Below are 20,700 nucleotides of genomic sequence, written 5' to 3'. Positions count from 1 at the left end.
TTTTACAATTCAGTGCTTAATGAAAATCACTATCCACTATGATTTTAAACCCTCTGAGTTTTTACTCATATATAGTGTTTACAGTTGTACCCGCAGCAAGCCCAGTGTGTTTGAGGTCAGATGTCTTTAGTCCATATTTTCTGAATGGTTATTTAATGCATTTTGATTCAATATTGCTTAATATACTGTGTATTAGTTGGTTTAACTTTTGCAATCCATAAATCTATGCCTTCAAAAGTTTATCATAAAATTTAATCAAAACCTCTCTGCTACTCTGAAGAAAAAATGAAAAAGTTTTGCAAGACTTAGCAGAACCAGTAACTACTGTCAGGCTTTTGTAATGGTTTGCATTACATTGTGCGGGTGTTAAGGTGAGGCAGACAAGATCAACACTATCTGTCAAATGTTGTGGGGATAGATCTTAGTTGTCTCTCTACAGTGATACAGATCAAGTCCAACCAATATCGGTGGTACAGTATGTATATCATACACTCACTGGCCACTGTAGTCAGTACACCTGTTCAGTCCCCTGTGGACAAAGTATTTTTATAGAGTGCAACACCACCCACTACAACTTCAGTGATAAATATGAAGGAGAATTATCACCTTTCTTACAGAGTCAACAAAAACAAAAAGGGTGGGTTGAACTTGACATAGATTGTACAGGTGTATCTAATAAAGTGGGGCAGTGAGTGTATATTGACCCAAGACTTCACTAGTTTGAAAACTTCTTATGTGTGGATGGAATTAAGGAAATGAGCAACAGATGAGGCTTAAATTATAAGAATGACTAATTTTGGACAACCATCACCTTTTCATCACAAAGAAGGTGTCAGAATACAGACACACAGGATGGCAGTCACATTCAAACAGCGGTTTGGTGATTATTTCAATAAGTAATAAAGAGTGATTGTAGAATAATTTGTTTTAATCTGAAATGCACAGAGAGAAATAGGTAAAGAAAGAACACAGGGAGACTTGTGTCATCTTGAATTTAAAATGTTATTCTTTTTTCATACAAACTGGGTACCGTGGTTCATTGTCACCATGGCTCCACTCACCAGTTGCTTGGCAACCAACTCCTCCTTGGAACTGATGCAACCACTCATGTCTTTATAATTACAGGCTCTTTTACAATATTTAGCAAAAACAAAAAAACAGTAGTATTGTATTCTAAAATTATCTAATGAAGCTGGAATACAATGATGCTTTGTAGTTAAATTCATCCCTACACTGCATGGATTACACAGCTCTATGTTAAGGCTGCTGTTTGAGTTTTCAGGCTTATCGTTTCTGGAATTTGCATGTCTACGTGTAAATGCAAATATGCATGTGTGTCCTCTGTGTTTTATCTTTGTTCTTGCTGGTCGAGCAAGTGGTTCCTCCTGCCAGATGCCTGGTTCATCCCCCTCTGAGAAGGCACGGCTCTTGTACCTGAGGGGCTTCTCTGGGCTCGAGGGAGAGCCAGGGAATTCACAAAAAGGCCTGCAAGGTAATTAAACATCAGTGAACAATTTAGAGGTGTGAAAAACAAATATTTAGTCATTCTCTCACGTATGCCTGGGAGTTGGGGGTTAAACCTAAATTTTGCTGATGGCTAAAACCTGTAAGAAATAACGGTTATCTTGTTTTTAGTTGTGTTTAAACTGGCTCAATTACAAAGGCTTTCATGTAATTATTTAATGTCAGTGCAGTCTCATTAATGCACGCAGTGACATTCACTGTGATACAGCAGCCGAGGGACTGTGATGTCTGACTAAATCTGCAATCATCTCATAGGGAGGGGGCAGAATCCCAACAAGATGAATTATACCTTTCAATTACAACCTTAAATGTCTTACAACAGATGAGGATTAAAGAATTCATCAAGAGTATAATGTAAAAAGAAGATAGACCAAAATTAAGAATATCTCACTAAAGTGGTTTTTGAAGAACTCATTAAGGATTATAATTAAAACCTATTATTTCACAAAACACGTTACGACTTTGCTGTGCTTTTATTTTTGTATTAAAATCTTACTATCATTGAACTTTTAATTCATCTTGTATTGTCTTCTGTAATTGTTTTTGCTCTTAAGTGCGCTAAAATGACAGCAGTGTCGACAGACAGACGGATAATTATGAATTTAGAAAATGTGTGCTGCTTTGGAACGACTATGCTGTGTTTCCTCACCCAGGTTTGGTCTCTTGCAGGACGAGTCTCGCTGGCTGGAGTCGGAGGAAGCTGATGTGCTTTCTGTGGAGCTGGACTTGACGGAGTGAACCGATGGCACTGATGCTCTCAGAGGGTTTAATCTGGGTTTAGCCACAACTCCTGCTGAGGCTGAGTTGCTCCACTCTGGATGACAACACCAAACAAGTAACAGAATATCAAGCCCAGAGTTTAATTTGTTTGTTAATTACTTTTATTGTGAGTAATTAACCTCACAAGTGGAACCCAATAACACAACACACTGACAACGCAAACTAAAACAGACTGATGGAAAGCCAGATTGGTGATCTCAAATCTTTGGATTATACCGGTTAACTGACTGATCACGTGTTTCACTAGTTATTTATTAAATGTAAGAATGAATTGATAAAGTAACATCATAATGTGTGTGGCTGTCGTACCAGAGTACTCCTCAAGTCGAAAACGTCCAAAGCAGAGGTGAATCCTCCACTGTTTCCTGACATTCTCCTTCATCAGACAGTGGAAGAGGAAGATCAAAAGTCCTGAAATATATAAACAATAAAAATAATATAAAGAAAAGTGAGTTCATGAACCACGGTGGGCCAAATGGGTCTTGGTTAGTGACTCTATTCTTTCCTCTGCAGATACAGTCGATTTGTCCTTGAATAAGGCATTTCACTCCGAGAGGTAAACAGTGGAGGGCTTTCGTTGCATCACTCTCAGATAAAACAGAAAGTAATATAACAAGAGGCCAGCTGAGGTAAAAGCACATGTGAAACAGTTGCATCATTCAGCCTCTGTTTGATTTCTTCCCTTTTTTACTGAATTGTTTTGGTTTATTTTGAACTGTGAATGTGAAATGGGATGTTTAGGAAAAGTGTATGAGTGGTTAGCAAACATTCATTCAATGGACACACACTCACAGTGGCCCTCATGCAAGAACCAAAGTAGTAGTTGGATTTACCAAACCCTCTCACTGTGAGTGCACAATCTTATCATAAATTGCTTGTTCTCAACTTGATGAATGCCTCCTGTTCATGAGGAGGTGCTTCTTAGTGAGATTTGAGTTATCATAGTCATCCCCCTTAAAATTGCAATTTAATGCTTCCTCTCTCTATGTGGTTAAGTTTCATTCACAAAAAGATCAGAAAGCGGAACTTCACACCAGGGAGCTTCAGGTCCTGCAATCCAAATGAGCAGATGAACAACCCAGACATTGGATGCAACGGTCTTGGAGACTAATGAGAAAGTCTGTTACACAGTGACAGAGACCTGCATGAAGACCCTGGGGCAGCAATTCGCAAAAAAGTCAAAATCGAACCACTCAGTAAAGCCATGATGAAGATGATGATATAGTGAGTAAATAAACTGTTTTAGGTTCTGACATTTCGAAACTTCAGATCCATTTGGATTAAGGCATTAAATTAAGTCACACAAGTGTTTTTTGTTGAGAAAAGGCAGATGGTCTGTACGTGACTCATGCAGCAGGTCAGAGCCACACAGGAATTGGTGGATGCCATACATTTTCTTAAAAGCCCTGCACTCCAATACTATACCCACTTAGGTAATTTGATTTATTTTGGTTGATTAGAGCTTTTCTCAGAGATGTCAATGAGTGTGCAGACTGTGTTTGATTTGCATCTCCCTCACTCTTCAGTTTGCTTTGTTGCACCTGGTTGCACCTGCCAGGGTGGGACAAATTACACCTTTTCTCATTCTTATTGGTACAGGATGTGTGATTTCTAATGCCCAGCAGAAGCTCTGCTCACCTTGAACCTGAGCAGAAACCTAATCAGCCAGAATAAGTGAAAACACTTGAGGTGTGCCGGACTCTTAAATCCGTCATACATGCCACTTAACACTTCTATTTGAAGCCTCCTCTTTCTATGCTTCCATTTTGAGACATGTATTATTCAGCTTTCAGTAAGTGTCTCATGTACAAAAAAAGAAAAGAAACTACAACCTTGCAGAGAGTTGAGTCCCGAGAACAGGTACAGCAGAACTACCCTGGCTGGCCCAAAGGTAAAGAAGCCAACAGTCCACGTTAGTCCAAGTAACAAAGTAAGACTGGCAACACCCTTTAGGTCATGCATCAGTCCACTGCGGGTTCCAGCTGGGCTGTTGACTCGCATGTGGCGAATCTGGATCAAAACCACCACAAAAACCTAAAAAGAGATTCAAAGGAAGGTTTAGAGTGCCTAAGTTACAGGAAAACAATAATGAAATTAAAAATAAGAGATAAAATAATGAAGTGCCCTCAAATGGGAGATTTGGTGGAGTCATGTCAGACTACGTGAGCTACAACGCCTGGTCTGTTTATTTTGATATCAGATTTTAGGATGTACAGTATGCACTACTGTGGTTTTGAAGTATTGTCAAGAATAAGTGCTGCCTAATTGGTAACGTCTGCAGATACTCCTAAAACTGTGTGACAATTAGAAAGCTAATTAGGAGAATACTGTGATACATTGAGCAGTAAAATGTGGACACAGGCCAGTGTGTTAATAGTTGAAACTAATGAATGAACTTTAAGGAAATTATGTTTTACCCCAATGTTGAAGAGAAAGACCAGCACGGCGTAGGCAACCACAGACACATAAAATGTCACATTGTCCTGTAGCCAACAGCTGAGGAAACAAGGGTTAAGTGGGAAAAGTAATTAATAAAAAAGTAGGGACACATTTTTTTCAACTTCATTTGAGAAAAGCAGTAAAACAACGAATCAATATGTTGATATCATGTTCCATGACTTTCAGTTTTGGCACTATTAAGACCATTTTTGGATATTAGTGGGTGTTTGCTTTAACAATTAGTAACAAGATGCGTGTCAAAATAAACCAGAATACCATTTATAGCCACGTACAATGTAGTAAAGCAGTGAATGTAGTTGCCTCTGAATGTTTAAAGATCCTGTTCAGACATGTTGACTTACTAACACTCCAATTAGAATAATAATTTGTATCTGAGATGGTTTTCCCTCAATCTACTCCTTCTTCCTCAATGATAAATCCAGAATATGTTTGATTGTGTGTGCATACACATTTCCAGAGTTGTGTGTAAGTTGTTGCATATTGAATCGTGATTGGCTTCTGAACCAGTTGTAATGTCACAAAATCATCTGGTACATGTCTGACACTCAGATTTAAGGTGAGCACAGAGAAACTTTCCCCCCCAGATGAATGTGACAACAGCCTTCTAGTGACAGACTCTGCACATACATCATTGTACATGGTGTGTAACAGCAACCAACCAGTATTATGTTTTAAAATCTTCAGTCTCCCTTCTGAAAAGATGCATCGATACATTAACAGTGAATCTACGATGAGGCCAAAAACTCACAAGTTATTAGAGTTGTCTAGTGACTCAAAGTTAGGTTGACCATCTGTGTAGAGGTGACTGCCGTAGGCATCTCTGTCCACGATGAGCACCAGGATGCAGATCATTAAAGGAAGCCCTGGAGGAAGAGTTTAAATACTTTTACATCATGTGTCACTGCCTCAGAAATCATAATTATCAGTTATCTTGCTTAAATGATTTTCATCAGCCTCATTTCAACAGCGTTCTCCTATTAACTTAAAGTCATTCTGCTGAACACCCGACTCACCCCATCCCAGAGCACAGAACTTGAGGATGTATGAGGGCACATAGACATTGAAGACTTTGACGAGGGCGAAGTACATGTTAACGGCCTCTAATCCCATCCAGGTGAATGAGGCCAGGAGGAAGTAGTGCAGCGTGGATGCAGCAGCGACACAAAGGGCGTACAGACCCCAGGAGGACAACCAGGAGTTGACAAGGAACACCAGGTTCAACCCCAGCAGGGCCAGGGAGAGGTTGATGAGGATCTGAGAGGGGTAGTCTCGACGAAGCTTCCTGTGAGAGAGAGAGACAGAAAGCACGGGAGGAAAATGAAAGGTAAAGCACAGAGCATTAAAGGTGTAAATAGGAGATTTTTACGTGTGGACCACAACAGCATGAACTTTTGGGATTTTTTAAAGTTAAAGTGTTATGTTTATCACTTCATTAAACCTGCAGTAACTGAGTGTCACGAACACGACTGAAACTTTTTCTCCTACTTCCAGTGACGTCCCTCTCAGAGTCTCTCATTAGCGTCAAATATGGATGTATTGCCCAGATTTCTTTGAAGTGATAGTTGCATTCAAGATATATATATCACACTGAGCTCAATGCAGAATTTCATTGTTATACTTCTGTACTGCCTGGTTGCAGAAGAAGACTCTTCAGTAAAGTAAAAAAATAAATAAATGAAAAAACTAAATTGTAGCAATGAGAAACAATGTGGTCTATGGAAAAGGCAGTCATACGTTTGAGAAACATTTGCATTGAATTTGCAAGAATAGTGGTAAAAACATATCCATGGTTTTTATCTATAGAAATGAAGGACAGATAGTTTGGTGGTTGAGTATGAGCAGGGAACCGTTAAACAAAGTTCAAATTTATCTGCGTTACTGCTGACGTGACATTTCAGAGCTACCGGCAGATGGCTTGTAAACATAGTCAGTGTATGACAAGCAGAAAACATTTATGAAATAACAAATCGGCGGTTGGAGTCTTACTCGAACACTGTGTACGTGAGAACAGTGATTCCCAAGAACAGTGATGAGACTCCACAACCGACATAGGTGATAATGGTCAGGGTCTGCTCATTAGCCGGGTCCACCTGAGTCCTAGAGACATCCTAGACACAAACACACACACACACACATTGAGTGTGTATTTATTTTCCAGTGTGCCACCAATAACTATAAAACAATAACACACATTGTAAGTCATGTACAGTAATAAAAGTAGCTGCTCCTGCCCCTACTACTGATCTCTCTATCTTTCTATTCAGAAAAACACTTAAATTAATTGCTCTGCATTGCAATAGTGTGTGTAAATTAGTGGAATAATTGGGTATCAGAGCTTACAGGACAAGTCTAGTGAGATCTTATATTTGTTATTGTCATCAAATCCTATGTTTAAAAAAAACAAAAAACAGTAGGTAACTCTACAGTCAGTCTTACAGTCTTACTATGAAAACTGAATATCTTGAGTTTTGGACTGTTGGTCAAACAAAACAAAACATTTTTAAGACGTTTGAGGAATATACTAAAAACTACAATCACCAGCTCTTTTGGAAATGTATTTTGCCTTTTTAAAAGATAAAAGTTTAATATTTTAAAGATTCCCATTCTCTGTAGGAACCAATGGGCAGGGGGATGAGAGCCACAGGCAGCTGTTGCTTTTGGTATTTTAATGAGGATTATTTTTGACAGTAGCAAAAATATAGGAAATTTCCACCCTTACTGTATTTTTAAGTGTCTTTTAAGTGTGTATTTTGTCAAAATAATATGTCTTGCAAGACCCTTTGATGTTATTATGTATTATCATTTTAAAACATCATACTAAAAACTATGCTCATTTTGAAATGATGTGTCTTTTGATGTCTGTAAAAACAAAATAATGACTTGCTCAAGTCAAAAATAATTGTGTCCAACTTTGCTTGACAATTCATAGGATTGGATTATTTTAATTATTGTGTTTTGAGCACCCTCTGCTGGGGAAATGTGTAGAGCCACTTTGGCTTCTACAGTATGTACTGCTCCTACCATTGTCACCACTATTACCAAAACTTTTTAAATGTGCTGCAGTCCCTCTCTGAGAGCAAAGCGTTCTTCCAAGGAAACAGAAAAACAGTAACACATGGTTTGTACCAGAAGAACTCCGAAGTGTGTGAGGTGATCGCACAGGCACGTTGTGTAGTCAGAGCTGCTGTTGTATTTTCTGCAGCCGTAATCGTCCCAGCCTCCGTCTCCGTCTAGAGAGGATGACTCGGACGTTTAGTGTCACACAGTTCAATCAGCTTTTATAAGAATGTGAGAGAAGTGATTTAAATCAGGACCTACTGTTTTTATTGAAGTTCCAGTACACACACTGTACGTCCTTGTAGAGCTTTAACAGAGATGAAAATAAAATGCATTCGTTAATCAAAAGCATTATTAACTCATTCATTGTTATAGTATATTGGAAGGAGTGTTAACAGCTAGAACTCTAAAAAAACAGATTTATGTCCTTCAGTGATTAAACATATTTATAAGAACCATCTGATACTACTGTATTAGGTATAAGATGATGGAGCGTGACTTTGACGTCTTCATCAAGGTCTTTAATTGGAGAGGAGGCGTTGGTCACACTGGCTGACACCACAAACGTGTTGAGGGTCTGACCCTTTTGGCTGTTCTGAAAATTATCACAAAACGCATGTGAGTAACTCAGTTATCTAACGTGCATCTAATCAGTTTGTTTGCTGGAGTGAGCATCAAAGTATTTAAGTGTAACGGTGCTCACTGGGTATGAATAGAACTCCAGAACTCAGAAGAAAGGATTCGTACAAGTTGATACCTTGAAGAGCATCGGTATGCCATAGAACTGAAACTGGACTCGTGGCGGGCTCTGGTTCAGGCTGTTTTGTGGGAAGCTGTGCTGCAGGGCCGACGGCAGGGAAATGAAAGCCACTGTGCTGTTGAATGGATACCTGTTGATAAAAATCTACACGAAGAAAAGAACTTCAGTTCAGTTCAGACTCAAAGTGAATGATGGTTTGAGCAGTGCTGCTCCCTGTCGGTAGATTTGAGAGAAGTTACATTAACAAATACAGATTAAATTGCATTTTTGCCTAAACACCACTGCATTGAAATGGCAAATCTGACAAGCATGTGGGTCAGTCTCTACCAACTCATGCTGTGTGGTCAAACATCGTTCAGACTCACAGAGATTTATGATAATTCTATTGCAGATCTCAAAGTTTCAACAGATACCAAATATGATAATTGGAAATGTGTCTTAAAATTATTCCATATATTTTCGTTCGATGGAATAGTGCAGCCATTAAAAACATGCTTCATTGCAGAGCTGGAAGAAGATGATACAGACTATATGTGTGACTGTCACACATTGTGGAATATGAGGATTTTTACAACCTCAAACCTGCTGAAGTGGAAATTACAGGGGAAACTAGATGTGAAGAGTTAAATGTTTCCACTGGAAACTTTCCTCCTATAGACCAAGTAATGAAAGATTCTGAGTCTGCTGGACGAAAGCTCAGCTCTATATGTTATAACTTTTGACTTACTTTTTGACTTAAAAAAATATATATTATTGTTGATTATTCATTCATTCATTCATTTTGACATGACATTTTCACTGGCTTCAGGCTTTTAGGCTCTTTATATGAATATAAATGTATAAAACTTTGGTCTCATGAAAAATATTATCTGTAGATTGGTAGTTTAACAATCCTAAAATACTGTCATCTCTAAATGCTAATGCCACTTTAATCAATGTATTTAGTTTTGTAGCATAATATATAATATGATGTAATAAGCTCCATATTTTCAATGGCCAGAGGAATCAAAAGATGCTAATCCCTTTTCTTGCCCCATTCATATAAAATAAAATAAGTCTAACAGCTTGATGACTTTTGTCAGTTGCTGTTAATTTACACACCTCAGGCTTTGTGCCTGCGCGGTCAGATGACACTCCGAAAGTCAAACTGCTAAACTGTCCAGGAACTACATCCACCACTGAGATAGCAACGGCCGAAGCAACCAGGGTGTAGGAGCCCTCGTAGCCCACCATCCGGTCTCCCACCGCCTCTGTGATATTGAGGATACTGTGGTGGACGACAGAGGAGGGTTTAGTAAACACACGTGAAACAGGGGAAAAGTTACGCAGATTTCTGCGGGTTGGATTTTTGGCTCAGTTTTCCGTCCTCACGTGTTGGTGAAAGGCAGCAGGTTGCTGTCAGACTCCAGTATGTCAGAGATGATGTTGATTAGAGCTTGGCCCAGGTTCGGTGTGACCACACTGAGGTCAACAATGTCCTCCAGCTTGTTGAGAACTGTCACCAGCTCGTGGTAGTTGAGTGTGGATTGGTTGCTTAGTAAACCCTCAATCATCTCCACCACGTCCAGTGCATTGTCTGGAGGTAAATGATACTTGTTGAAATCTGGTGCCGTTATATTACAGATCTCGCTTAGAGTCAGTACTGACCTTCTGTAAATACTCTGTTACAAGTGTTAAGTATCAAAATATACTTAAAATACATTAACATACATAGGTAAATATACATTAGTTTGATTCTAATGCTGCTGGGTAGTTTTCTATTACTAATCTGAATCTGCAAAGTAACTAGTATCTTAATTTAGTGAATAAATGTAGCACAGTAAAAAAAAATAGTAATAGTGGTGTAGAAAGTAACTCAATTTTGTATTTAAGTACAATTAATGAGGAAGTGTTTTAGACATTATAAATATGTATGTCATTATGATTTTTGTTGGATCTCTTAAATTACATTTTGAGTCATAGATTTGAGACTGAATCATGCAATTATTTCTAGATTGACAATTACAGCATCAGACAGACAATTGAAGTGAAAAGTGTGCAACAGACCAGCAGTGACTTCAATGTGGTCCAGATCTGGGATGGTTTCCACCACTAGAGGACAGGCTTCCAAGTCTGGGGCCATCCAGTGGGTACTGAGACACAGCTTACTGTCAGACAAACAGGGGAGGAGAAGCCTTAAAAAACACATTTTATTTCATTAACAAGCTACTTATCTTTTACTCCTGATACTAAAACCTCTGACAACCTTTTTTATATAGCTACTAGATGGACATGGTATAAAACCTCAAACAGCTGTGAAGTGTTTGATCTGGGAATCACCTAACCATTAACTGCACTCATTAGTGACAAGGAACACCTGATTAATGCTTTTACAGCACAGCCTCCCACAGCTCACAAGCAGCCATTAATGATTATTGTCACAGCGAGTCAACACAGAAACAGCCGTGAACACAGTGAGACAGCCGTGTAAAAATGAGCCAACGGATGTAATCAATACTCAGAGAGGCGCGCGTGTTTTTCTTGTGTTCGGTTCATGTTAGCGGAGTCAACCCAGCTAAATATATGTACTCTTTTCTCCGTGTGAGTGTATAGTCACACAGAGAAAAGAGTCACACACTCTGTATCAATCATAATAGGAAGTGCAACTGGAGGATACAATAATCAGGCCGGTGTTGACATACTGTAGAGCCCACATACTCTATATGTGGAGAGACATACACCCCACCGGTGATCTTCCAGGCTTGGAGCCACAGGTAGCGAGCTTGTTGTCGGGTAGAAAATGTGAAATGTCTGGTTTAAAACCATCCAAAGAATATTTAAAATATAAAATATTTTAGTTTTCTAAGTTCCCAGTTCAAAAAAGTAACTCTGAGACTGGTTGACATGAAACAAGTTCTTTTAGTTCTGCTTAAGTAAAATATCAGAAATGTAACATCCATCCATCACAATTTCTCAGAGCCCAAGATGATGTCTTTCTCTTGTGCAACCAACAGTTTTAAGATTTTAAAATATTCTGTTTATGATAATATAAAACAGAGGGAAGCAGCAAAAGCAGCATATTCCCATATTTACCAAAGACATCCAGATCAGTTATATTACTTGTAGTGGTTGAGGACAAATTTGTGAACATACTGTATATATGCCTGCATTAGCCTGAAACACTGATTAACAAGTAGTAAAAAATGAATGAATGAACTGTCGGAGCTCTCACCAGTGTCGGGTGGCGTAGCGGCGAGGATTTTTTGGGCACAGCCAAGTTGCATTTTTCCCTCCTGAGGTGGCGGGCCACTCAAACAGGCCTTTCCTCGTCTGGTGGGATTCTGCATTGCACTTTATTATCACTGAGTCAGCAACACAGGGAGAAAGAGACTAAGACAGAAAGAATTTTTTATTTTTTAAAGTAATTTTATATTATATAAATGAACCTCACTCACATATGCGGCTTATTTGAATGTCCTCGGTCGCTATAGTGATGGAGCCGTTGTAATAAGGCATCAGCAGTAGGTGTCGTAACTGCTCTTCCATTTCCTGTGTGTCTGACAGCGACATCATGACCTGAACCTGGAAAATGCAGCTCTCTCTGAAGACAGTAACACAGTATGAGTTCCTCTTAATGATATAATGGATTAACATGCAAAGCAAATGCAATGTATTATAAGTGTATAAGTGTTTTTCAAATACTACACTTTTAGGAAGCATAAATAGATGTATTACACGTATGAAATTACAACTTAAAATTGGAATGCATTTTGTAAAAGTAAACACGCCTGTTGAGCCGCCTGTTATACTCGCACCATTTCATTATTCCCTTATTGTGTTCTCTCCATTTCATGTACTCATTTCCTTCAGTTTACTTTAATTGCTTCTTGATCTAAGTGAAATCGTGTAGAGCTGCATTATCCATACCTTGAAACTCTGTGTACAAACACCTGTAAGAAAAAAAATATATATATATATATTGGCAGTTTCAGTTCAAGATAGACCATACAAAGAATAAACCAGTTTTGTCAGTGGCATCCACAAAATAATTCATTAATTTCATTTACCAGCTATTTTTTAATGTAAATGAAATTTTGTATTATGGTTTTCAGTGGAAAGGTTTTTCCTCTACAAAAAAATAAAAATCTAAAACTCTGCAAATATTTAATAGGTGTAATTCCGTGGCATGAAAATAGTAATATCAGCATCAGTTTACAAAACCTATAATGAGTTTAATTTTTTTACTTACTCCATCAGTTTGGTTTGACTGCGGGTGCGGATGATATCTGAAAGCGAGATCAACATTCAAAGTCGTTCAAGTGCATCAGTTTGTGTGACATTTCTGGAAGAGGACGCGTGAGCTGATGCTGTGGCGGTGGACTCTACCTTGTAGCTTTTGTGAGCAGCTGGAGGTCGAGCACTCTCATCATGTCATCAGGCAGACTCGAGTTGAGCTGTGAGGAGTCAGAGAAATCTCAGCATGGTCCGTTGTGAAGATTAAATAAAAGACTAGTACAGCGGCCCCTGACCCATCTGTAACGTATCCTCAGGACTGTGAGGTGAGCTCAGCACCACCCTTCATGTTCCAAATATGTTTTCATGATACTGGATGTTATCTAAGACTGTTAGTTAAATAAAAGAGGATATGGTTATGACACTTTTTTTCATACAGTTGAATTATCTGTTTAGGTTGCTTTAGATTTGTAGTACACTACCACTTGGAACGAAAGGCGGATGTTTATTTCACTTAACTATTTTAACTATTTTTCATGAATCTCAGCTGCTCAACTGTTTTCATTACTTTGAGCTAAATATCCATGTGTTTAGTTTAACTATTTCAACCATGTATCTGTCTTTTCCCCCTATTTCAATGGTAACATGTCGCAGCAACTGCCTGAGGTTGGTTGCACAGCTTACTTTTGTAAATTTCCAGTATAACAGCAGTTTGTAATTCTTCTTCCTCCTTAACATAAACATGGATATTTATATTAAACATTTTTTAAAGACAGGGATTATAGACTGCTTAAATGGACACGTTAAAGAATGATAGAGCAGTGCTGTTCTGTGAGACGCACCCAGGTAGAGAGAATCTGTTCTGGGTCACACACTCCTCTTATGGACACATTCACCTTGACCTCAAAATACAGCTCTGCAGAGAAGATGGAGACAAAACAAAACCATCCTGAACTTAAAGAAACTTTTTTTTTTTTTTTTTTTCCTAAGGCATCATCACAAAACATTTGTATGACTAAAAATGATCAGACTGACCAGAGATATTTGTAGGGCTTGTGGTGGTGGTGGTGGTGGTGGTTGTGACTGTGACTGCACCAGTAGAAGTACTTGTGCTGGCGCTGGTGGTTGTGGCTTTAAGTGTGGTGGTTGGGGAGAAAGTAGAAGGTGATGTTGTGGTTGTAGTTGTAGTTGTAGTTGTAGTTGAAGTCGTAGAGGTGGTGGTTGTGACTGGAGAGGGCTTTGTCACCACCTCAGGAGGACTGGTGGTGGCAGTAGAGAAGCTTTCTAGAAATAGAAAAAGGTCACTATGAGTTTTTCTGTAAAGCTCAGCCGAACACACTCACGCATAGCAAGAACTATGTCCTACCAATAGGTGTGGTGTGTATGCTTTTTTCATAAACGAACAGCTGTAGCAGACGATTGGGGTGATGGTAGGGCACCTTAAGGTCCATGTAAATCTCATTTTGCACAGTTGCGACATCCAAGCTGGGAATAACACTTACATGAACCAGACATTCAAACCTACAGGGGAGAGTTAAAGGATGCAGAGAGTGTTTACTGTCTTCTACAGCAGTGGTTTCCAGGTATTTTGGCTTATGGCCCCTTAAAAATTAGGCAGATTTTTCCTCCAGAGAGAATGATGTGACATACTGATGATTTCTTTGCTGCCATTATGAGATGTAATTTTTCTTGTTAGTTCTGCCTCACTGTAGAATTTCAGTATCTGATTTATATACAGCATTCAGATCAGAGGAGTTTGTCTGAGAATGGAAATTTATTTGAGTCGTACTTTACGTTTACATATAGATAAATTCTATAATGTGAGGATATCTTTTGAGCTGGAAATTTATCTTGAACCCTATAGTTGACCATCTTATTAAGTGAAACAGTAAACCTGAACCATGTTACCCGTTAATATTAGGGGAAGTCCACCGCACCTGAAGGGTAAAAGACACATTACATTTACCATCACATACATACATCAAATAATACTTTTTATTTAATTTTTTTTACTTTTTTAATGACAACATAGACTTTAGCCGAAGAAATTATACATGCCTTAGAGCCTGACTAATACTGGGTTACTGAGGCCATTAACTCAATATCTGAGACTCTTATATTCGCCAGTATGTTTTTATGCCTCAGCCACAGGCATTTTTCCAGGGGGTGTCTGTCAGTCAGACAGAAGAGCAGTATAAGCGTAAAACGTTCACTGGGACTACACATTTTTGTCCAAAACTACAAATATACATGTAAATAAGAACTGGACAGATTGGTGGAGGCATACAACCGTGAGGTGGTAATTCAGATTTTTTATATAAACACATAACATAAACAAACATTTTTAATAAGAATGCCTTAGATTTAATTATTAAAGGATTGTTATCAAGGCAAGTACTGAGAGAGACATTTTGTAATTAAATCTCAAAGTACCGCAAACATTAGTTTTATGTGTCTGCACTGTAGTTTCTTTAACTTACTGGCAAACATACACCTTCATGCAGCTATATCTGCTGTAAGCCAATATCGGCTGATATGTAACGGCCTTGTTAATTCATCAGTCAGGCTCTAATGTGTTTGCTTACCAGCCTGTCTACATGTGATGTTTTTACGAGGCTGTCCTCTGAACTGGATCTGCGTAAGAGATCAGAGAAACTCTGTGAGCTTATGGCCCATCCGTTCCCCCTCTCTGTCATATACTACAAAATATGGTTTAGTTGATGCGACACAAAGTGACATTCACTGGTATTTTTATTACAAAATATACCACGAGTCTTGGCAGTCAGTGTTGTAAACCCGAAGCTTCTCTTACCTGGTCACTTCAAACACAGACACTCTGTTTAAATACATGCTGGCCGGCAACACCTCTCTGATCTGCAGGAACAAACAGCAAATAGCAGCGTTACAACTGCTGATAGTTACTGCAGGTGAACAAAGTCACACCTCTACAATTTAATGCAGTTCAACCTTCATCCATTACATTTCAACAAGTTACAAAATTATCCAGCAGTTATTTCATAATCTACTGCATTTTGTGTTCAGCGGCCCAAAGTGACAGGAAGAATAAACAGTGTCAATATTCAGAGTGTAATATACAGAACATCTTCAGGTCAGTTTTTTGCGATTTAATTTATAATATCTGTGTTTTTTTATTTTCTTTATTTCTGTATATTGGTTTCTTTGTTTCTGTTACCCAGTGATGTGCGATCTCTCTGGCAGTGTAGGGCTCTGTGTTGTTCCCATCGTAACAAATGATGTCAAACTTCAGTCTCACTTCGTAAAAAGACCATTCTGCCAAACAACCAAAGAGAATATGAGACACTATAGAGTATCTGTAAATGTAAACAGAAAGTACAAGTACATTGAAATGTAGTAGTAACACGACATATAAAAATAAAACATATATATCTGCCAAGTACAGCTCAGTATTAAGCATATGTCTAACTTTTTTTTAAACCGGTTTTGTCTCTGTTTTATGTAAATTGTCTTTCATTATGAACTAATGCATTATGATATACAAAAGAGGAAATATTAAATATGATGATGAGAACAGTTTTGTGAAAACCAAAATATATTTATCAATTAATATTCAATGGCAATTTTGTCCAAGAGGTTTAGGTTTACTTAAGGCTAAGTGTTGCCATTAGTTTTAAGGTGAAAGTTACAGTCAGTTCCACCTTTGCAGAGAGAAAATAACAACCTGTGACAGCTGTGTGATTAATGCCTCTTATCTTATTGTTATTGATCGTAGAATGGCTTCTATATTTACTCATCTGACAAAAAGACGGGTGGTCAATATTTAATCTGAGGGCTGAGGACATAAACAAAAGGCAGACACTGTGGCTGTGGCTGCCAGTGAGGCTGGAAGCAGCTGTAAAACGCTTGATGAAACTGACAGACCATTTACTGCATCAAAATGAATCAGAAGCTGACTAAAAATATTCAACATGTCGATACTCGAAATTGCAAGTGCTGTGGTAAATGTGGCTTAAATAAAGCACTTGATTTCAGTCGAAATAAGCAGAGAAAACGTATTGTAGTTGATGTAAAGGACGTTTTCCATTGTCTCACCACACTGCAGGCTGGAATCAGGGAGCAGAGTACACATTTTAGTGTCCCAGTTGTCCATCTCCCAATTCACCAGGTCCCCTTCTGTACAGTACAGGGATGTCACTTCCTGCTTGTTGCGCTCTCGCCCCCACAGCCGAAACAGAGATAATTTGCCAAACACACCGGTTAATGGAAAAGTCTGGATATTACTGCCGAGGTGTGCCACACCCAGAGTGAGTGTCCCATTGGGGGCCAGTTTGCGGTATGAGGAGGAAAAGGACTCAGAAGAGTTGACAGTGTGATCTAGGAGAGAAGAAGGTATTATGATGCACAGAAGAGTCAAATACACACTAAAATTATCACAGAACCTGAAACAGCAAAATCTTTTAGTTGTCAGTTTCCCCAGAGCCAAAAGAACACAATGTAGAAACAAAAGAGTATAATTCAACTTGTCATGCTTCCCTTTCCTTTGCTATACTCTGAATCTAATTTTCACCGTGTGTGAAGGGAGGCCCACCAGAACAGCGTTGCAGTAGTCGAGGCAAGAGATAATCGTGGCCTGGACCAAGAGGTGGGAGGCAGGTAAGGCCTGTATATTTCAAAGAGGAGGGATCCCAGTACAGATTTTTGGGGCACTCCTGTGGGGATGGGATGGGATTTTGTCCTTGCCATCATACCCTGTAGGAGCACCCAGTGAGATAGGATTCAACCCAAAAAACGCTTTGCTCAAGATGCCCATGGCGGAGACTGCAGGATGTTGTGGTTCACTGTATCAAAGGCTGCTGAGAGGTCCTGCAATATAAGAACTAAGGACTGAGCTGCAGCTCTAGCTGCCCTTAGGGCTCCTGTCACAACAGCCGTTTCAGTGGCTGCCCTTAAAACCCGACTGGTTTGGATTAAGGATGTAAATTCGTTAGAGGAATTCTGATACCTGCTTGAAAACCGCCCTTTCTGTACACTTAGATAATTATGGAAGTGGTGAGACAGGTCGATAGTTCTCCACTTGAGCAGGGTCAAGTGAGCTTTTTGAGCAGAGGAGTTGCTTGAGCTTGTTTGAATGTGGTTGGAAATGTTCCTGAAGCCAGCGAAGCATTTATCACGTGTGACTGCTGGCACAATGGTAGGAGATACAGTTTGGATGAGGTTTGTGGGAATGGGGTCCAGCGCACATGTAGTAGGACGACTCAGAAGTTTTGACACATCAGTCTCAGTGAGAGGGGTGAATGAGAGACCTGGACATGGACATGTGTTAAGACTACTATATATGTATGTGTGTATATATATATATATATATATATATATATATATATATATATATATATATATATATATATGTGTGTGTGTGTGTGTGTGTGTGTAGCTTTTGAGATTAGATTTTTACTGCAGTTTTTCAAGCATACCCCCTGGGAGAAAAACAACTTCTGGCCCTCAGGTGACTTGAGCTTTGAGAAAACCTGATATGACATATAAAACAAAGATGGTAACAGGACACCTGCAGAATATAAAACACAAATTATGAGAAGTAAAAATAACATAATCAGACCAGACTGTAAGATACTACACCACAAAATAAAGCCTACCTGGCATCATGCCCACCAAGTTGCCATTGATGTATAGGGCAAGTCTGTCTTTCGTATGTGACCAGGTCAGGCACAGCGAGTACCACTGTGACATACCAAGGTTGATCCGAGGGGTCGTCCACTTTGTCCCAAACAGCCAGACCACTAAACGACCCCGCTCCCCCCCCAAACCCAGCTCAACATTTTGACCATCAGGATGGTGGTACATGAAGGCGGTCCACGGTGAGATGGCCTGCACCTATATATGGTTGACGAAATATCATAAAAATATGATTCCTACAGACTTCAACCATGCAGTCCTATTAAATCTGCCTCTAAAAGTTACTGTAAGAGTAAATGTAACTTACATCCTTTTCCATCAATACCTCAAACTTCAGATGGAGGCAAACGGTGAACTCCTGCAGGGCAGGGATGGAGACGTGCGGCTTTAATGTCAAGTGGCTACACTGGTAATTGAAGTCCGCCACCTTCCCCCATAGACTGCACTGAGGGACTGACAACGGAAACAGACAATATACAGTGAGCAACATACAGTAAATCATTAACATGCAGCACATACTGTAGGAGTAGATCTGTTAGAGCAAATAAGAAGAGAGGGTGTGGGCTAACAAGTGTCACTGTGAAGCTACTTTTTGTTCATTAAATATTTTAGACAAAAATATTATTAATCCAAACTTTTAAGTCATATAAGCCAACATGATATGTAACTTTGAGCCCAATGACAGGCACTTACAAGGTCATATAATCATCCAATTGAACACATAACTGTTGATATTCACAAATCTGCCATGAATGCGATGGAAAACCATGCGGTTTAAAGTCAGAAGTGCTCGAGAATCTTCAATTTATACCACTTTAATTAAAGCACTGTTTGTAATTTGTACACTAACAATCGACTCGTTTGGTTACTTTTATCAATAATGACTGATCACTTACGTTGTAAAGTTCAGAAAAATGCCAGCATGCTCTTTTCAGAGCCCAAGATGTTTATCAAGATATTGATATCATTTTAAGTTTTTCAAAGACAAAAAAGAGATGAAACAACAAATGTCTGACACATGCTTGATAACTAAGTTGACACATTTTTTTTTTACAGCACTTTGTTGGAAAAATTTAAATTCCAGTCTGCGGAAGATTAATATGTAAAGAGACACAACAGCCTTGCTTCAGCCTTTTGACCTTTTATCTGCAGCTTAGACAGACCATATACTGTATTTAATAGTTTAGCCATATAGTGTTTAAATACTGTAAACTGTGTTTGTTTTAGATACTATTTATAATCAACACAGTGACTTTGAGACAGCACTGATGAACACACAACAGAAAAAGGCTTTTATCTCTGAAAGCGAGCTCCTTATCTTCGCCAGCATCAATTATTTTCAGTTGTCTTGTCTTATTATTTTTTTAACCACAACTCTATGAATTATTATAAAAATTCACTGTCACCCCTTCCTCCACTCACAATTCAACTTAGAGCCATTTAAACCTTTAGACCTACCTGGCTTCACAAAAGAGGCAGGGCTGCTCAGCAGAGACCAAGAGACAAATACATTCAGGAATTTTTGAAGGATAATCATCCTGAAATTTGAAAGAAAATAAGCTTATTATATTTTCAGTGTCTTTCAGTAAGTAATCATCTCTCTCCATTACATTATTTTTAGCCACCTAAACATTTGCTACCATTTATTCTGATGTCCAATTATCACGTTTTATCAAACACTGTTCATGCCTTGAAAGAAGTGAAGACGTTCTTACCTGCATAAATGAAATGATGCTAAAAGCAAAGTTGAACTGTGAAGGTAAAAATCTGGTCCAGAATCTCAAAAGCAGCAAAAGACAACGCTGGTTTCATCCAACAAGCTCTGAGACATAAGAGCATAAGATGAACCGCAACTCTGTCTCTGCAAACAAAGACGATATGACTGTGTGTGGAGTGGAGAACACCTTTTCACAGGTGTGTTCCTGCTGTGATTGGTCCACTTGTGTAATGTGTGTGTTCAGCTGTGTGCGAGTGAGAGACAGAGAAAGGTGGAAAGAGAGGGAGAGAATGAGTATTTATATATTGAATATCATCTTAAAGTAAAAAAAAAAAAAATGAACTGACCCCCAAACAAAGGCATAAACTGAAAGGTAATTACTTTTGACAAACATGCGCTGCTTTCTGTAAACACACTCCATGCATATGTGAAGCTAAATCACTCTTTAAAGCTCACATAAAAACAGCGTGCTGACCTTTACTGGGATGGTAACTGTCTCTGTGTGTCATCTAACTAACTA

The 20,700-nt window shown here is 38.8% G+C and overlaps 2 protein-coding genes across 4 annotated transcripts in view; one reads left to right on the top strand and one right to left on the bottom strand.

Annotated features, from left to right (window-relative positions):
* The window catches only part of adad2 (adenosine deaminase domain containing 2), a 28,366-nt gene extending 25,593 nt beyond the window's left edge, over positions 1–2,773 (top strand). For 2 of the 3 annotated variants that reach the window (XM_087180156.1, XM_023429462.2), the window contains exons 13-14: positions 1,377–1,492; positions 2,194–2,773. The gene's annotated coding sequence lies outside the window, so the exon portion shown is untranslated. Of the gene's footprint in view, positions 1–1,376; positions 1,493–2,177 lie in introns of all 3 variants that reach the window. The other variant, XM_087180157.1, reaches the window with a different exon arrangement.
* On the bottom strand, positions 979–20,000 carry adgrg4b (adhesion G protein-coupled receptor G4b). The gene is made up of 31 exons (XM_023429369.2): positions 19,922–20,000; positions 18,789–18,916; positions 18,424–18,661; positions 16,865–17,146; positions 15,987–16,084; positions 15,606–15,667; positions 15,379–15,427; positions 14,702–14,730; positions 14,160–14,314; positions 13,829–14,128; positions 13,636–13,709; positions 12,947–13,014; positions 12,810–12,846; positions 12,488–12,510; positions 12,016–12,161; positions 11,793–11,922; positions 10,628–10,728; positions 9,953–10,157; positions 9,683–9,848; positions 8,579–8,725; positions 8,291–8,416; positions 8,083–8,128; positions 7,891–7,994; positions 6,751–6,872; positions 5,778–6,046; positions 5,513–5,627; positions 4,722–4,800; positions 4,137–4,338; positions 2,614–2,715; positions 2,174–2,338; positions 979–1,485 (listed from the first exon to the last, which is right to left on the bottom strand). The coding sequence occupies exons 1-31, from the start codon at positions 19,998–20,000 to the stop codon at positions 1,349–1,351; spliced, it is 3,984 nt and encodes a 1,327-aa protein (XP_023285137.2). The 3' UTR covers positions 979–1,348.
* Positions 20,001–20,700: the final 700 nt, after the last annotated feature.

This window comes from Seriola lalandi, unplaced genomic scaffold (assembly GCF_002814215.2).
Source record: "Seriola lalandi dorsalis isolate HSWRI2012SDOR001 ecotype SW California unplaced genomic scaffold, Sedor1 jcf7180002054893, whole genome shotgun sequence".
NCBI lineage: Eukaryota > Metazoa > Chordata > Actinopteri > Carangiformes > Carangidae > Seriola > Seriola lalandi.
The sequence above is the reverse complement of the archived record's forward strand: the minus strand, read 5'-3'. Positions and strand labels throughout refer to the sequence as shown.